The following is a 17,774-nucleotide window of genomic DNA, read 5'->3' as shown; positions in this document are numbered from 1 at the left end:
AAAGAAAAAGGTGAGATGAGGCTGAAAAGGTAGGCTGGGAATCAACAACAGCGCCTGAAACCTTGGGGATCAACTGAAAGTTTTCAAATACGGTAGGAATCTTTGCATTGCTTAATGAAGTAACGTTTCTTGATAAAAAACAAAAACCTACATCCTATTTTAAGAGGTTTTACCCGGTGGCTACATGACCTTCGATAAATTACTGTTTCTGTCCTCCTCACACAACCAAGTAAAAGGCTAGTTCCGCACTGGACTACTTTTGAAGATTAAACGAGCTAGCCTCACACTAGGCGGCGCTCAAGAAAGGGCCGTTTTCTCAGGAGGAAAAACGCCCGCCCTTTTTTTTTTTTTTTTTACGTAAACAGGAAGGTCCAGTAAGAGGAGAATGAAAGACCCCGCTAGCCTCAGCTGCAACCAAACTCACTGTACAAATGCCTTACAAGACCCCACCAGAACTCCTAGACAGAGTCTCACTTCTGACCGTACGCCGCAGGACGCTCTAACCAAACTTCACAGAAACCACCCTACTTTCCCCGCCCTTCCTGAGAGGTCGTGAACTGATGACATCACATCCACTTCCGTTTTCGATATGGCCGCTTTTAGTTTCTTGGGCCGCTCTAGATTGCCGCCTCGCGGGCGGGCTTCAAACTCAGTGGTTTCTGGGCGGGGCTGTGACGTCCTTGGCGTGGCAGCCGGGGAGGCCGCGGCGGGGAAAATGGCGGACGGGAAGGCGGGAGAGGAGAAGGCTGAGAAGCCGCAGCGAACTGCAGCCGCCGGAGGTGAACACAACCCCAGCGTCGCGGGCTGCGTGGGATTCTCTGGGCCTTTCGTTGAGCTTCCCTGGGTGGGGGGAGTAGGGTGGAGAGAGAATGAGCGAATCTGGCGCCCACCCGGCTAGGTGCTGGGCCCAGACGAGCCCTGGGCACGCCCGGCGCGGCCCGCAGGGATCCCCTAGGATCCGGGCCCACATTGCTTTCTTGCCGGCGGGAGAGCCTACCACTGCTCGTCACCTTCTGGCCCCAGCGGAGGCCTTACTTCCGAGAGGGGAGATGGGCAGCAGAAAGAGGGACCGAATAAGGGTGGGATCGGGAGCAGCGGCCGCCACCGCCACAGCGGAGACGCACTTCACACAAAACACGCGCACACACTGCGAGTCCCCGAGCCGTGGTCCCAGGGACCGGCCAAGGGCCGAGTTTCCAACGGCGCCGGCCTCTCAGTTACACCTAGGAGTTAGCTACGTTTGCTGGGTTGAGGCGGACGACCCGGACCTTTTTATTTTTATTATCAAGCCAGACACCGATCCTTTCACAAAATAATGGTCTGAGGCGAGGGAGGGAAAAGAGGAATGAATGCCTTTGCCTGCCTCAGACTGGTCCAGGCTGCGGGGTCCGTGGATAGGGAGTGACCGTCTTTCTTTGAACTGCCTTTCCTGACTGAGGCTATTCCCAGTTACTTGTTTCCCAGGTGTTTAATGGCTTGATAGGCGAACGCGAGCCGCCCTTGTCTTTTTGTTACGACATAAAACGAAGATAGTTGTAAATTACAAATATTTTTTCATCCCTCCTCTTCATCCCTATTAATTTGGTTCTTGTGCATTAGGGAAAAGGAACCTCATGTAGTCTCTCCAGCTCGCCCCTCCCCCCTTTGTCGTTTAAGGCAAGTTAATTACACGTGCGAACTGATCATAAAATCACTCTTATAAATCCTTCACATCTTACCCCTGAAAATATTTAACATGAAAAAAATACAGATTCATAGCTAATGATGATTAGGACCTAGTAACGTGATATTTAATGCGAATTGCCTTGTGAACAAAATTTTAAAAAATGTAATAATAATGCTCATCTGTTTTGGACCAGAATTTCCTTTTTAGAAAACATAATTGAGCCAAACTCATCCTCCTCCCTATACCCCTCTTCAGCTACTAAAATAGCTTATAAACAACTTTAACCGTCTAGTACTACTTCATGAAGAATTTTTTTTCCTCAAAAATTGTATGGAAACTGTCGAAGATTAAATTAAAATCATTAGACTGAGGGGAACAAAGGTGTGGAGATTTTTATTTGAATTTAGATTATCTTTAACTTTTAGATTGAATTTTTAACTATCTTGAGAGACATGTGATTGATCTGCAGTAATAATATATCTGGTCAGTAAAACTGAATTATCCACCACCCTTTCAGTGAGAGGTAATTTGTTTTGTAGCCTCAATGTTCTTTTATAGCATGTAAAGAAGAGGGAGGTAGATCATCCTTGTTGATTGCTATCAAAGATTGTTATGGTCTTGTTGGTAATTTAAAGTAAGCAATATCCCTAATAACTTCTACTTAACTGGCCTTTCTTTACAAAAAAAAAAAAATAGTACCAGGAATCAGAGTTCAAACATTTAGTACTACAGGTATTGCTAATTTCATCATTTTGTGGCAGATAGGCACTGTTTTGAAACTATCATATCTGTTTTTGGAGCTATCCTGGAGAATATTCTGATTTTTATTTCCTATTGAACAGTTCTATATGTTTGACATACACATTTTTTTTTTTTAATGAAATTGCCTTCATAGTTAACATGAAGCTTATGTCATTAAGAACCATTTCTTAAAGAAATTTTTGGGTATATTTTATTTTGCCTTTGTCCCTTTCGCTAAATTTTTGTAGCTCCTTGAAATAGAAATTCTAGAACTAAGAGCTATTCATATAGTTATGATGGTTTCAGGCTATTTAAATTTATCTAAACTTAGTTATCTAAGTTATCTAAACTTATCTAAGTTTAATGGGGCTGACGTGGCAAACACTAGAGGAACCTGAATATGGTTTCATTTCAATATTTGCACCAGTCCTGTAAGAGCAGTGGCTCTGTGCCTTTTTTCAGATGAAACAGCTACCAGGAGGCAAATGGGTTAGGAAGAAAGAGTATTCTCATAGACTTAAACTTTATTATTAGATAACTTTTTAACCCAATTAAGGACTACATTGTGTTCCCCAATTACTCATTGGGAAATGTTACTGTATAATTTGACTTTACATTTATTACTGTGTACATTTTGTTTGCTCAAAATGAATACAAATGAGGGGGGAAATACCCTTAGTTAAACTACTTTTTGATAAAGAATCTAGTAACTCATTATAATTTTATCCACATTTTGTTAAAAAGCAATGTTTTCTTGAAAATCTGATGTCCTTTTTTTTAAAATATATATTTTATATTATTTATGCATACAAGAGCTAGGGTATAGGTCAGAGGTATGGGGGCACAGTGAGAGGATTCATCAGGGACAGTGGGGAGCAGAGCAAGCAGATTCAGTGAAATACACTGCTGAGGGGAGCAGCAGGCAAAACAGGAGAAATCTGCTACACCATATGTGGCCAACTGTGGAATAGCTCCTTGGCCAAGGATGTAAAGCTGAAATTTTACCCTACGCCACTAGGGAGCCCCTGTATCATAGTTCAAAGAGCAGTTATACTATTCTCTAAATATGCGTTGTGCTATTATGATGTTTTTCAGTTTGCTTGCACAGGGTTTGTGCTTTCAGTTTATAAATGTTTATCTAAAGCAAATGGGTTTTCTATGTTTCATACATAAAGCCAGTGAGTTTAATTTTAGCTGTGTGTCAATCAAAAGTAGTTCTTACTGTTGAAAGTATACTGTAAAATCCACACTTGATTAAACCTATAAACAAAGTGCAATATATTTAAACATAAATTTTGTACTTAATAAAACTTTAAAAATATTTTTTTCAGAAATTCAGAATTGAATTCTGTATTTTGTTTTTTAGATTTATTTATACATACAAAATTGGGGTACAGGCCAGTGGTACAGGGGTGGTGAGAGGGTTCACCAGAGACAGAGTAGGGGGCAGAGTGGGCAGATTGACTGAAATACACTGCTGAGGGGAGCAGCAGGCCGGGCAGGGGAGGTCTGCCACATCCTGTGGGTCACCCCTTACTGGGGATAGAACTAATACTACAGTGGCTGCAATAGTTTTATAGTGCTGTGCTTTAACCTGTTGCACCACCAGGGAGGGCTGAAATTCTGTATTTCAACTGTTGAATAGCAGTCTCATTTTTCAGGTGCTTTGTAATCTCATCTTTAAGTGAATTGCACCTCAAGCAGCCTTTCTGGTACTATCTTTGTGTACTGGAGAAGTACCAAAAACTAATTCTGCTTATTAAAACTTTAATTTCTAATGTCTAAAAGGGGATAAAGTGTTAAAAGTGTTCCTTTATTTTTCTTCTAGACAAAAAAAAAAAAGTCTGTTTAAAGAGCTTTCTAATCTAGAGACCCCATCATTCCAAAACTACGTAGAGTGAGAGCTATTGCCTCTAAGCTTTTAATCTATTACTTGCTAGTCTGTCTGCCTTTGATTTCTTCTTTTCACCCATTCTAGCTTTTTGTCTTGTTTTCTTAACTGTTGTGAGAGCCATCCTTTTAGAGCATCTTCTTTTTCCTCTAAAAGTAAGCTATTCATCAGTGTAACAGAATATATTCTGTTGGGTGAGAATGAAAGTAAAAATTTTAGTAATCAACCAGCCTTCCGTATTCCCATTAATGCTGCTAAATAACCTTTTATAACAGACCTTAGATACTCAAGATGCAATCTCTGTTCTTCATTTACTTAATATAAACACAAACAAAATTACTAAAAGACATCTTTCACTGCAAACCTATATATGCATACCTTTTACTATTTGAAGTTTTAATAAGCTCAACTTTTATGAGAAAAAACATTGTGTAAAATTAAATGTAATTGTTACTACCTTTTAAGGATATCTTATATAACAAATGACCTTGAAATCTTCCTTGAAATTCCTTTACAACTCTTAGATGTACCTAAGAAACATATTAATGAAAACAGTTACTTCAGGCTATGTTGAGGGTAATAATGGGTTGTTCATAACTAGCTACTTTGGGTTTTTTGTTTTTTTTTTGAAGGATTTTATTTATGCTTACAGGAGTTGGGGTGTAGGTCAGAGGTGTAGAAGTGAGATGATTCTCTAGAGTCAGAGTAGGTAGCAGAACAGAAATAGACTGCTGAGGGGTCTTCTTTTCCATATGGGTTAGCTCCCTGGCTGGAGATCGAACTCAAGTTGCAGTGGCTTACATTGGATAATCCCATAGTGCTGGTTAATCCCTTGTATCACCAGGGAGGCGCCATAACTAGCTACTTGTATTACTAGTATATATTGAATAATATTTACAATTTATTAGTCAAATGTGTTATTCTATGATGTGACTTGATTGCACACAAACTGTGGAAGAATCTATAGACCTTAATTCCTAAAATACAAAATACCACAGATAAGTAGATCACTGTACAATATATAATAGTATTTCGTTAAAGGGTCTTCTTGTGAACTCTGTTTATAATTTTAAATTGCTCTGTATTTTATGCTAGTTAATTCATGGGAGCCTCTTCTACTGCCACACAATCTCAGTTCCTGCTGTATACTCTAACAAACAGTGGAAGAGACTGTTGGGTCAGTAGGTGACAACTGCAGAGGTATCTTCTTTATAACGATGCTTTTTGAGGTTGCTGCTCCCATCAATCTGCTCAGTAAAAATAGCTCATCTTGGTAAGTTGTTTCGACTTCACCAGGACCTGAAGAAGAAGCAGAAAAACCTGTGAAAACTAAGACTGTTTCTTCCAGTAATGGAGGGGAAAGTTCCAGTCGCAGCACTGAGAAGAGATCAGCTGAAGAAGAAGCTGCAGACCTCCCAACAAAACCTACAAAGATCTCCAAGTTTGGATTTGCCATAGGTAGTCAGACGACAAAGAAAGCCTCAGCCATATCCATCAAACTTGGATCAAGTGTGAGTTATTTTACATCTGATGTTTGTAAGGGGTTTTCAGAATTTGTTTTGAAAACTTGCTTTTACTAAGTAATGATAAATTAAGCATTAGAAGGTACTTTGGTATGTAAACATACATCTAAACAGTTGTTGGCTCTGTGTTCAAGAACAGTCTGATGAATTATATCGCAAAAAAGCTGGTGTGCTTTTTTTTTTAAGTTTAGAATATGTAAAGTAACAGCTGTTATAGGGAATATATGATTTATAAACCATTAGGATTTTTTTTTTGATTGAGCAAAACCTGAAAAATTATTTCCAGAAAGAATTTCAGCAGTTTTTTCTTGTTTTTCAATTCCGAGATTATTGAAAACAGTATTTTTAGAAATCATCTTATTAGTGCCTTAAATGTTGATATTGGTAAGGCATTTCTTGATAAGAAGCACCTCCTGATTATTTTTGGAGCTACAAATGGACATTAATATAGGTGCTATATTACCTATGATAATAGCCCTTTGGAAATCAACTTTTGACCCATTATTTTAAGGTGTAACCTTGAATTAATAACTTATTTATTATGGGGTAACTGGAAAGTATCTGAAATATTGGATTGAAGTATATAAAGTTTATAAATTTATTTCTGACCTTACAAAAATGACAAATTTAAGTGATTTAAAAAAATGGATCTCTTCAAGAAAGAAAAGTTGCTTTAATAGTATATTGCATTGAGTTTAGAAAATAGTTTCATTCTTGTACAAAGAGGAAAATCTCAAAAATACTTTTGGATTGTTTATCCACATCTGCTCCATGGAAATGCTTACTTGCACAAGTCATACAGCCTTATTTCTGTATCACACATTTATTCAGAGATCTTAAAAAATAAGATATCAGGTCTCTACTAGTGTGTTTGAATTAAACTTCTAGTTTTAAAAGAGGACCCTTAACCCCATTTTATGCTGCTTTTCTTTTTAAAAAAATACTCAGTCTGACCAAAAGTCAGTGCATTTAAAATTTCATTGCTTCCTGACTTTTCTTCCTGTTTGAGCCATTCTTTTTATTTAATCTTTTTTTTTTCTTTTCTGTAGATGTAACTACATTTAATAGTGTGTTAAACATGTATTCTCCCACAGGTGTTCCTTTTGAATAGTAAATTTTACCATGGCTCAATAATATCCTCTAAATAAGATATCCAGATTCCTACTTTTTCTAAATCATTGGTATATTTAGTAAATGATAATCATTTTAGATGAATGGTTATGGTTGAAAAAGCTTACTTAAGTAAAACTTGGAAAACAAAGGCCTGTTTTCATAAACTGCAGTGGTAAACTGTCTTCTTAAGGAAATGAGACATGGGACAAAAAGATAATTAAAACAATACTTTCAATTACATAATGTGAAAGGCTCTTTAATCAACAAATAGTTGTGTCATATGTCTACATAGAATACTTGACATCTTTCAAAGAGTAACTTTGCTGATACGTTTCTTAACTGACATGTTTTTATTCCTTGGAAAGTAAGAACTGCTTACAAAAAGTATGTGTTACAGAAGAATAAATGACTAATTTTGTTAAAGTGGGTCAGAGAAGATTTCACCAAGGCACTAAGTTGGTCTTGAATGCAGGCAGAAGGCAAAAGGGCATCTTAAATAAAAGGAATTTCATTCAGAGCCTATTCATATGTGAAGTTTCATGGGCTATCCAGGAGATTGTTTCTAGTTGGAAAGTATTTGTTAGACAAATAGAATGTTTCCAAAATGAGAGACCATGGGACCAAATCATAAAGGACTTGTATTCCATAACATAGTTTGGTTTTATTCTTAGGTTCCAGCATAGCCATGAAACCATTATTAGGAGTCTCAGCCCTTAAACATATTTGCCTTTTAGAACCATTACTCTAGTACAATTATAGAGCGATAGAAGGGAAAAAATAGACATTTGGGAGATGGTATTTCCAAAAGTAGTTTGCATAAATAATACTAAGGGCCCTTAGTACTGCTATTGTGGTAGTTTGATGGGTATGCATAGGGAGATTTAATTCTTATTTAATAAAAGATCTAGACAACAGGACCTTAGACTAGAATGTGCAAATTGAGAAAAAGGTTTTCTGGCTTTGGTACTTAGGAGCACTATGAAACTAAAGTGCCCATGAGATCTTTCAGTGGAGCTGAAGGTCCAGTAAGCAGAAGACATCCTCTTTAAGGATATAGACATAAGTTTTATAGTTAAAATTATAAGGATGAATGACATCAACCAGGAAAGTGCAGAGAAGGAAAAGACTAAAGGGGATATGGGAGGAATAGGGAGCAGATGTTGAGAAAATTAGGAAAATAGCCCAAAAAAGCAGTGTCAAACTGCAATGTGAATGTTTTAAAACCAAAGCCAGTAACTAGAGTCAAATGCCGCACTCTACTCTGGTGACTTTAAAGGATAGCATCACCTGATACTAGGTGAGGAAGCCAGCTTTTAGCAGGTTTGAATATTGGTAGTGAGACGATGGAGGCAGTGATGACAATTTACTTCAGAAACATAGGTTGAATCGAGAGAAGAAATGGTGTGGATGAAAAATGTTTATAGTAAGCTAAAGAACTGAAAGCTAGCTAGTAGAAAGAAAATGGTTCTTGGTATCGTATATATTTTTAAGGCACTCTGTTTAATTCTAGTGTTACTGTGTGCAGAAGTATTACTTAGGATTTTCTTCTATACTAGGTACAGGTACAAATGACCTTAGCTAAAAGACAATTATAGATCATAACTAGAAGAGCTTTGTAGGAGGAAGACAGATGAACAAAGTAAAACCTACCCATTTTTTACCTACATTCTCAAAAATGTATTCTGTGTTACTTACTGTGTTTTTATAAAAACATCAAGCTGCTTCTCTGAAGCAAGATTATCCATATCATTGAACAAGCCAATATAAACACCATATCTTTAATGTTTCTTCTTTAGAAGCCTAAAGAAACGATTCCAACTCTTGCTCCAAAAACCCTTTCAGTAGCAGCAGCTTTTAATGAAGATGAAGATGTAAGTTCATACCTATTTTGTATTCTTTTAATGATGTTCTCTAAGGAAGATGTTATTTTTTGTTTTATTACTAGTTTTTTTTTTTTTAAAGATTTATTTATTCATACAGAACTGGGGTACAGGCCAGAGATGCGGAGGGTGAGAGGATTCACCAGAGACAGAGTGGGGAGCAGAACAGGCAGATCGACGAAGTACACTGCTGAGGGGAGCAGCGGGCGGGTCAGGAGAGGTCTGCCACGCCATTTGGTCACCTCCGGGGCAGGCGGGAATCGAACTCATGCGGAAGCGGCTTTAGATTCTCAGTGCTGTGCTTTAACCCGCTGCGCTACCAGGGAGGGCCTTATTACTAGTTCTTAAGAATTTTCTTTGTCAGTATTTTTGTCACCTACAAAATATTTTTTTTTATTATTATTATAGGACTATTTAATGTGTTACTGACTTTTCTTGAGGGCAAGAAACTTAAGGACCAGATCAGTACATGAATAATAGTGTAGGGAAGTACTTTGTATCCAAGAAAAAATTGAATACTGCTCCTTCTGATCATTTTTATAATTGAAGTCTTGAATGATGTAACATTTTACATGCATTCTGTCTAAAAAAGACTGCTATAAAAAAATTTCTCTTTGTAGCCCCGGGAAGAATAATAACCACTGATTCTGTAAGAAGTTCTACTCAATAAGTATTAAATGTTCTCACTCTTCTCTTTGGTAATCCTAGTTCCCTCTTATACCATGTACCCCTTTTATCATGCTGATAAAAGAGAGATGGGACCTAAAGCTGTAATTTTCTGCCTTAGGTGCTATTACTTTACAACCACACTTAAGAAGGTCCCATTGTATGACAGTTTGAGTAATTGTTCCCAAAAGCAGTATAGATCAAATTTTACATTTAGAAGAGCTTAAATACTGTTGGACTGGAAGGGCTTGGAAGAATGTAGAAGAAAAGTAATATGAATTAGGTCCTAAAACAGGCAGAATTTGTTTTGGGAAAACCAAGAAATAAGTAGAAATAAGCAGAACAGGATTTTACTGAAATACACTGCTGAGGGCAGCAGCTAGCCAGGCAGGAGTGGTCTGCTGTGCAGTTTGTGGCTTAGCTTCCTGGCCAAGAATCAAACTCAGGCCCTCAGCAAGATAGCACAGAGACTTAAACCCCTCGCCACCAGGGAGCCCCAAAAGGAGAGCCTTTGCTTTGATTTCAGACTATTTAGCTTTATGACTTTGGGCTCATTAAACTTGTTTTGCCTCTCCTACAATCACTTTGGATTGGTAAAGATAGTGAATATTAAAGCATTTTAAAACACTGTGTGGCACATTGTCAGTAAATGGTTTGAGTTATAGAATATTGTTTTTAACCAATTTTTTTCTTTGTGTAAAATCACTAGAAGACATTCATTTCTTTTTTTTTTTTTTTTTAAGATTTATTTATTCTTACAGAACTGGGGTACAGGCCAGAGATGCGGTGGGTGAGAGGATTCACCAGGGACAGTGGGGAGCAGAACAGGCAGATAGACAAAGTACACTGCTGAGGGGAGCAGCGGGCGGGTCAGGAGAGGTCTGCCATGCCATGTGGATCTCCTCCAGGGCAGGCGGGGATCGAACTCATGCAGAAATGGCTTAAGCTTCTTAGTGCAGTGCTTTAACCCGCTGCACCACCAGAGAGGGCCGTGGGGCCGACATTCATTTCTTTTTAAAACTTTTCCTTTTATTAAAATGATAGTATTAAAACTACCAAGACGTACATATAAAATTTAGCATTGTTCATAGTCTTATTTTTTTTCTCCAGAGTGAACCAGAGGAAATGCCTCCAGAAGCAAAGATGAGGATGAAGAATATTGGAAGGTATTAAATTTCACTGTGAATGGGTTTTGTTTGTTTGCAGAAAATGGTAGTGAATTTTAAGAGCAAGTATAAATTGCACATATCTTAATATTCAGACTTTGTTGCATGTTTGTGTAAAATATTTTGTTAGATATCAGTGATCTTATTTTCTCTCTTGGTAAGATATAATAGGTATCTTTAGAAAAACTGGTATTTTGTTTTGTTTTAAACATTTATTTATTTTTGTGTAGATGTGTGGGGTATAGGTATAGGTATAGGTCAGAGGTGTCAGGGATGAGAGGTTTCACCAGAGACAGTAGGGAGCAGAAGTGGCAGATTGACTGAAATAAACTGCGGAGGGGAGCAGTTGATGAGACAGGTAAGTCACCTTCCTGGCCAGGGATTGAACTCAGGCTGACTCGGGGATCAAAGTCAGGCCGCCTGTTGTGGTTTCAGTGCTCATACTTAATCCTTAGGCTACCAGAGAGGCCCAGAAAAACTGTTGATTTAAAGCTATTTCTTGCAGGTACCGCTATATTTTTTCAAATGAGAAATAGCCATAGAAAATGTTTTTTATTTTAAATTTGGGTATTTTTTTGGTACAAGAGAAAAGGCTTTCATTCATTTCATACATGATGTCATTTACACAACTTTTATCTTTTGTGGGTTCCACTCAATAATTTAGATACCAAATACCAATATAAGACAAAAATAATTTAATTTTTTTGTTTTCTTCCATTGTTTCTCTTATCTTCTCTTATTCCATTGTTCTTATGGAAGTGACATTCACTTCAAGTTAACTATGTCATTCGCTTTCCTCTCTTTGTATGCATGAGTGGGTAACTTAGAAATAATTAAAAAAAAAGTTCATCTTAAAATGAGCTCATGCTTTGTCTCCATTTCTACTAAGTGGGAAAGTTTAAACTCCCAAAGAAATAATTGCTAAATCTGTACACAATCATCTGTGTTTAGACTTCCAGTCTGATCCATATAGGAATGGCCCAAGAGGCTGTCTGCTCACCTTCCTTTCATACTGAGACCTAAAGTAAGAAACACATCTGACATTAACCTTATCACCTACTGTGCATGTTTCTAAATATGGAAAGTAGAAACAGAAGGTCATAAAATTTTTTGTCATACACTTTCATGTCTGCCTCTGGTTTTAAATTTTATAAATGTGATACCATGCCACCAAATTCATTTTATTACCCTGTTAATGGGTTCTGAACAAGAGTAATAAAAACTAATGCTTGTCACCCATAACTGTATCAAAATCATCTTACATGTTAAACCTATGGATTTACCAGATCCAGTCTCTGATTTACTAATTCTGAAATTCTAAAACTAGATCTGTGTGTGAGAAGGGTATTTTTTTAAAGCCCTGAAGTGTTGGGGTCTCCCTGGTGACTCAAGGTTTAAAGTCTCAGTACTATGGAGCTGTACATCAGCTGCTGCCAGCAACTGTGGTATGAGTTTGATCCCCAGCCAAGGAGCTAACCCCCATGGCACAGTAGACCTCTCCTGTCTTGCCCACCCCTCCCTTCAACAGTATTATTTCAGTAGATCTGCCTATTCTGCTTGCCGCTGTTTCTGGTGAATCCTCTTAACTTCTGTACCTCTTGCCTATATCCCATTTCTTGCATGCATAAATAATAAAAATAAATCTTTAAAAAAAAAAAACTCTGAAGGGGCTTCAATGTTCAGTTGTGTTTATAAGTGTTAGACAAGTATATATTGAATGAGTTAAAAGGATAGCCCCAAAAATTTATACAATATTTTAAATATGATCTCCTTTCTTTTAACACAGGGATACACCAACATCAGCTGGACCAAACTCCTTCAATAAAGGAAAGCATGGCTTTTCTGATAACCAGAAGCTTTGGGAGAGAAATATAAAGTCTCATCTTGGAAATGTCCACGACCAAGATAATTAAATGATGTGTTTTGAAATTGGGGTGTGGGGTGGGTGTAAAGTTAAAAGGAACAGTTTCCTTTTTAAAGAATGGTTATAAGACTTATCTTTGGAGCCGTCTTTTTTTTTTTTTTTTTTTTTTTTAAAGATTGAGTGGTACACTAATAAATGAGAGTTTGAAATTAGAGGTAATTTATGTTTTATATGCAGATTTCAAGACATTTACTAATTTTGTAGTTTCTTGTGATTAGTTTCCAAAGGTTACAGATAATCAGATATGGTACCTTTTTAAGAATTGCATATTTTTTTAGGCACAACTATTAGCACATTGAGAAGGAAGCAACAAGTTATTGTCTATTTAAACTGCAAACAATTACTCTCTTTAACTCCCTTTTTAGCTAAACTGGCTCCCTGGAACAGCCTTATAGAGAGAGAGAGAGTATTGTATGGGAGGAAAATGTTACTGGACTATTGATTGAAAGTAAATTAGATAAAATTAAACACAATTGTTTTTCCTAAAGGGCATTTGTTTTGTTTCAAGTCATCATAAACTAAGGTATTGCATTGCTATCCATGGATAAAGATGCTTAATTCTTTAAAAAAAATTTTTTTTTTAAATTTTGTGTTAACTGTTAAATATTTGAAAGAGCCCACTTTACTTTAATGGGTCTTCTCTACCTTCTTTAGTCTTCAAGGAACAACCATTTGCTACCAAAGTAAATTAGTATTTTGAATATGCTTCTTTTGGTTTTTGTTATTAGCTAGTTCCTGTAAGCATTTCACCAGAATTCGAGGCAAATCATATGGAAGCTGTTTCTTTTAAAATACAAGCCACCACCAAAAATTTAAATTGTACATAATACTTAATATTTGGCTGTTTTTATTTTTTGAAAGGTATAAACACCAAAAAGAAAAGAAAGTAAACATTGTATGAAGATGGAAAACTAGAAGATGCACTTTCTGTAACTTTGTCAAATCATTTAGATTAATTTATGACATACAGTTTGAGTTAAACTTACTACAGGATTTCTTATTTAGTCCAATAATATGTTTGTTTTTGGTAAATACGTATATACGTATTGATCAATGACCTCTCAAAAGCACATTTTAGGTAAAATGGAAGGAAAGAAAATGCATCTTCAAACATCTTATGGAACCTTTGACCACATAATACTTTGTTAGATCTATGTTGTAAGGTGTTTTTTTTTTTTTGTATTGTGTATGAATTCTTTTTTTAATGTGTCAGCTATACACATTTTTAAAAGCATAGTCACAGGTAAAAGAAACAAAACAATTTCCTTGAAAACTACAATATTAAATTTGCACGCAACTTCAGACAATTTTATGGTGGTAATTACTGAGCTCTTTTAATAGGTGTAACTCAAGAGGAGCAGCCTGTAATATTCCTAACACTTTACTTGCATTTAAGTTTAGCATAAGCCCCAAGTAAAACAATGGAAATGTATATAGAACTATTAGTTCTTTCTTACATGATTTAAATATCAGGATACATAATTTAACTTGCTTTGATGTAGGCAAACTTTCCATTTTGGTCCATTTTAATGTTTGTGTTAATATAACATCCCTCTCCTATATATTCTTTTCTTGACTCAAATGAGATACTAACCTAAGGTCGAGATGGGAGAGAAAAACGACTGAGATGAATGTCTTTACTAAAATACCAATAAATTTGTCAAACTCAATAGTGTTCTTATTTTCTATTCCACGTAATTGTTTTTAACTTTAACTATATATATATATATATATATATATATATATATATATTTTTTCTTGCCCAGATTTTGGGCCAAAGTAATCAGTGATTTAAAATTTTTCTTGAAGTCTGCCTAATATAGCACATAATTCTAAAGGGTTACAGTATTACAGTATCTTGGGTTAATCTAAATTCTCTTGCTTGTATCGTGTGCTATAGAAAATCCCTAAGTATTAGAAGGTATTATTTGTGCTTACCATTCATTGTCGCTCTCTGTATTTTTTTATGTTGCTTTTGCCCAATAGGTTAGTCTTTGGTAAATGAAAAGGCTGAACTATATTATTTGAATTAGGATTAATTTCTAGTTTGACTATAAGTGAAGGCTCTGAGTTTCAAATGTTTTTCTTTAGTAAGTTCAACTTGACATACTGTGCAGGGATTGTTGAAGTCATTTTCCTAGTCAAATGGAGATACTTTGACATTTTTTGACACTTCATTTTGAAATTTTTTCACTCTTAAGAACATTACAAAAATATTAAAAGCATTTTAACATTTGTTCTCCAAATGTTGACATCTTATGTAATCACAGGGCAATTAATATATCAAATCAGGGAATTAATATATTAATGTTATACTGTTGTCCCAACACGTAAACTTTACCACTTAAATTGCTCCACTGTCTTTTTTTATTTTAAGATTTTTTATTTATTTATGCATACAAGAAGTGGGGGTGATGTGAGAGGATTTACCAAAGACACAGTGGGGAGCAGAACAGGCAGATTGACATACACTGCTGAAGAAAGCATTGGGCAAGACAGAAGTCTGCACCATGTGGCTCATGTGGCTCAGCTTGCAGTAAAAGAACACATGCTGCAGTGGCCCAGTGATACCATTGAGACTTAACCCTTTATGCCTCCAGAGAAGCCCTCCACTGATTTCTTCCTAGTTAAAAGTCTTCACTTTCAAACAATTTTGTTGTCATTGACCGAAGATTTAAGATATAGGTCAATTAGTTGTGAAGGGTCTCTCACATAGGGCTTGCCTAATGTTCCCCTATGATTACATTTGATTATTGCATTTTTAGCAAGATTAACAAAACATGTCCTAGGTGTGTCAGCAAGCAAAGAGTCAGTTTACCCTATTACTGGTAATATTAACTTTGATCACAGTTAAGGTGGTATCTGCCCAGTTTCTTCATTTTAAATTTGTTTTTCTTTTTTGTTTTAGTATCATGTGGGGGAAGTTCTGGAAGCTAAGTACTTTTAAAAAATTTATTTATGGGTACAAGAGTTGAGATACAGAGGTATGGGGAGTGGGAGGGTTCACCAGAGACAGTGGGGAGCACAATAGGCAGATTGACTGAAATACACTGCTGAGGGAAGCAATGGGTGAGACAGGAGAGGTCTGCTGTGCCATGTAGGCCACCTCCCTGGTCAGGGTCAGACTTGTGGATTGAGCTCAGACTGCAGTGGCTGTCCACAGCTTCATAGTACTGAGACTTAAACTCCTGAGCTACCAGGGCAGCCCAAAACTATGTAATTTTTTTAAGGTTTATGTATATATACACACACGTGTATGTATGTATGTGTATATACATAAACCTTAAAAAATTATGTATATACACGCAAGAACTGAAGTACAGACCAGAGGTAAGGAGGGTGAGGGAGAGGATTCATCAGAGACCGTGAGGAGCAGAACAGGCAGACTAAAAAGACACTGTAGAGGGGTGCAGTGGATGAGGAGACAGGAGAGGGCTGCCTTGCCAAGTGGGCCATGGATCGAACTGGTGTGCAGTAGCTTTGGATAGCGTCATAGTGTACGTTTAACCTGTTGTGCCACCAGAGAGGGCCCAATTAAGTTTTTTTTTTTTTTTAAGATTTATTTATTCATTCATACAGAACTGGGGTATAGGACAGAGATGTTGAGGGTGAGAGGATTCACCAGGGACAGAGTGGGGAGCAGAACAGGCAGATCAATGAAGTACACTGCTGAGGGGAGCAGCGGGAAGGTCAGGAGAGGTCTGCCACACCATGTGGATCTTCTCCAGGGCAGGCGGGGGCTTGAACTCATGTGGAGGTGGCTTAAGCTTCTTAGTGCTGTGCTTTAACCAGCTGCGCCACCAGGAAGGGCCCCCAACTAAGTATTTTTAATAGTGGTTTTGCCCATGCACTCATGTTTGTGTTTTTAGTAGTTTCTTCCTGAAATAATTGTGTGTCAAACAATAATTTTCAGTTTTCATCTTCCTTCTGCTCTCAGTTTTCTTCCCTATTCATTGTTCAGTTATTTTATTACTAAAGAGCCCATGTATTCCAATGTTATTGTATAGGTTGTAGCTCACTAATTTTGTTACTCAAATCCAACATTTGCCATGCAAAACCCTTTCCAGTTCACCTCTTTGGCTTTTTGACATATCCCCATCCTTTTTTGTAATAACTTCCTCAATTTCTGACACCAAGATAATCATTAGTCTCACCTTGTATTTTTTCTATCCCTAAGATCTGATTTCTTTAAGCATTTACAGTTCCTTTTACCAGAGAATGGCATTTCATTTTACTCATTAAAAAAAGCAAAATCAACTTGGTGTATTGACATGTCATTTTCACTAGACTGCTTTAACAGCTAGAAAATATATGTATGCACATTTGTATTTCTTGACCTATATATGTACATTTATATGTATGTCTACTATAGGTATATGTTTCTCCATGAGCTCATACTAATAACCTCCAATACTAGTCTAACCTCACAGAATTTAGTCTTCCTTACTATGTAATTTGTCCTAACAGTGAGAAGCATGGATTTTTATTTCCATGTGCACTTATATTTGCTTAATTTCTAGAAACACACAGTGTATTTTTGTGTAGTTCCCTTTCAGTCTTAAAAGAGTTTATAATCCAGTTATCTTGGTTTTTTTGTATGTGAATCATTAAAAGCTCCAAATTAGAATAACACAAAGTATTAATCCTTTCTCTTTCTCCTTACATTTCTATTTTGTTTGTATCTATCCCATCTAGGTAACCTAGCTCTAGTCTATTCCTTTTTTTTAAATAAGTAGATGGATATTTATTTCCCCTTTGTCTTAACATGAAATGTAGTAGTTACTTTTTTACACCTTTTTCACATTACAATATGCCAGTTCGTAAAAGTCTTTCTCAAAATGTTTCAGCAACTACTTGGTACTCCACTGTTTTAATATAATAATGCTATAGTTTATGCAGTTTTTACGTGTATGCATTTAGGTTATTTCTAATATCTTGGCATTATAATACTTACTGAATAACCTTGAACATGTGTATTTTCAGATTGGGATGGATCTACAGGTAAATTCTCAGAAATAGGATTGCTGGGTCAAAATACAAATTCATACTTCTTTTTGTTGGATATTATCACATTTTCTTCCAAAAGTGTTACACAGTTTTTTCCACCAGGAATGTTAGATTCTTACTCTTAACAACACTTAGCCAACAAAATGTGTCCTGCTTTTTAATTTTGCTAAATCTGATCAAAATGGCATTTCAGTGTA

The 17,774-nt window shown here is 36.5% G+C and overlaps 1 protein-coding gene across 2 annotated transcripts; it reads left to right on the top strand.

Moving 5' to 3' along the window:
• Positions 1-694: 694 nt before the first annotated feature.
• On the top strand, positions 695-14,240 carry PCNP (PEST proteolytic signal containing nuclear protein). Of its 2 annotated transcripts, none has more exons than XM_004675246.2 (5): positions 695-779; positions 5,595-5,809; positions 8,731-8,805; positions 10,591-10,646; positions 12,433-14,240. In XM_004675246.2, exons 1-5 carry the CDS (start codon positions 716-718, stop codon positions 12,557-12,559), a joined length of 537 nt encoding a protein of 178 aa, XP_004675303.1. In that variant the 5' UTR covers positions 695-715; the 3' UTR covers positions 12,560-14,240. The 2 variants fall into 2 exon arrangements, 1 of the variants encoding a protein (XP_004675303.1); XR_001146177.1 differs by having other exon boundaries at positions 701-779; positions 5,647-5,809.
• Positions 14,241-17,774: the final 3,534 nt, after the last annotated feature.

This window comes from Condylura cristata, unplaced genomic scaffold (genome assembly GCF_000260355.1).
Source record: "Condylura cristata isolate star-nosed mole 26May11 unplaced genomic scaffold, ConCri1.0 scaffold00003, whole genome shotgun sequence".
Taxonomy (NCBI): domain Eukaryota; kingdom Metazoa; phylum Chordata; class Mammalia; order Eulipotyphla; family Talpidae; genus Condylura; species Condylura cristata.
This window is presented reverse-complemented; position numbering and strand designations above follow the sequence as displayed.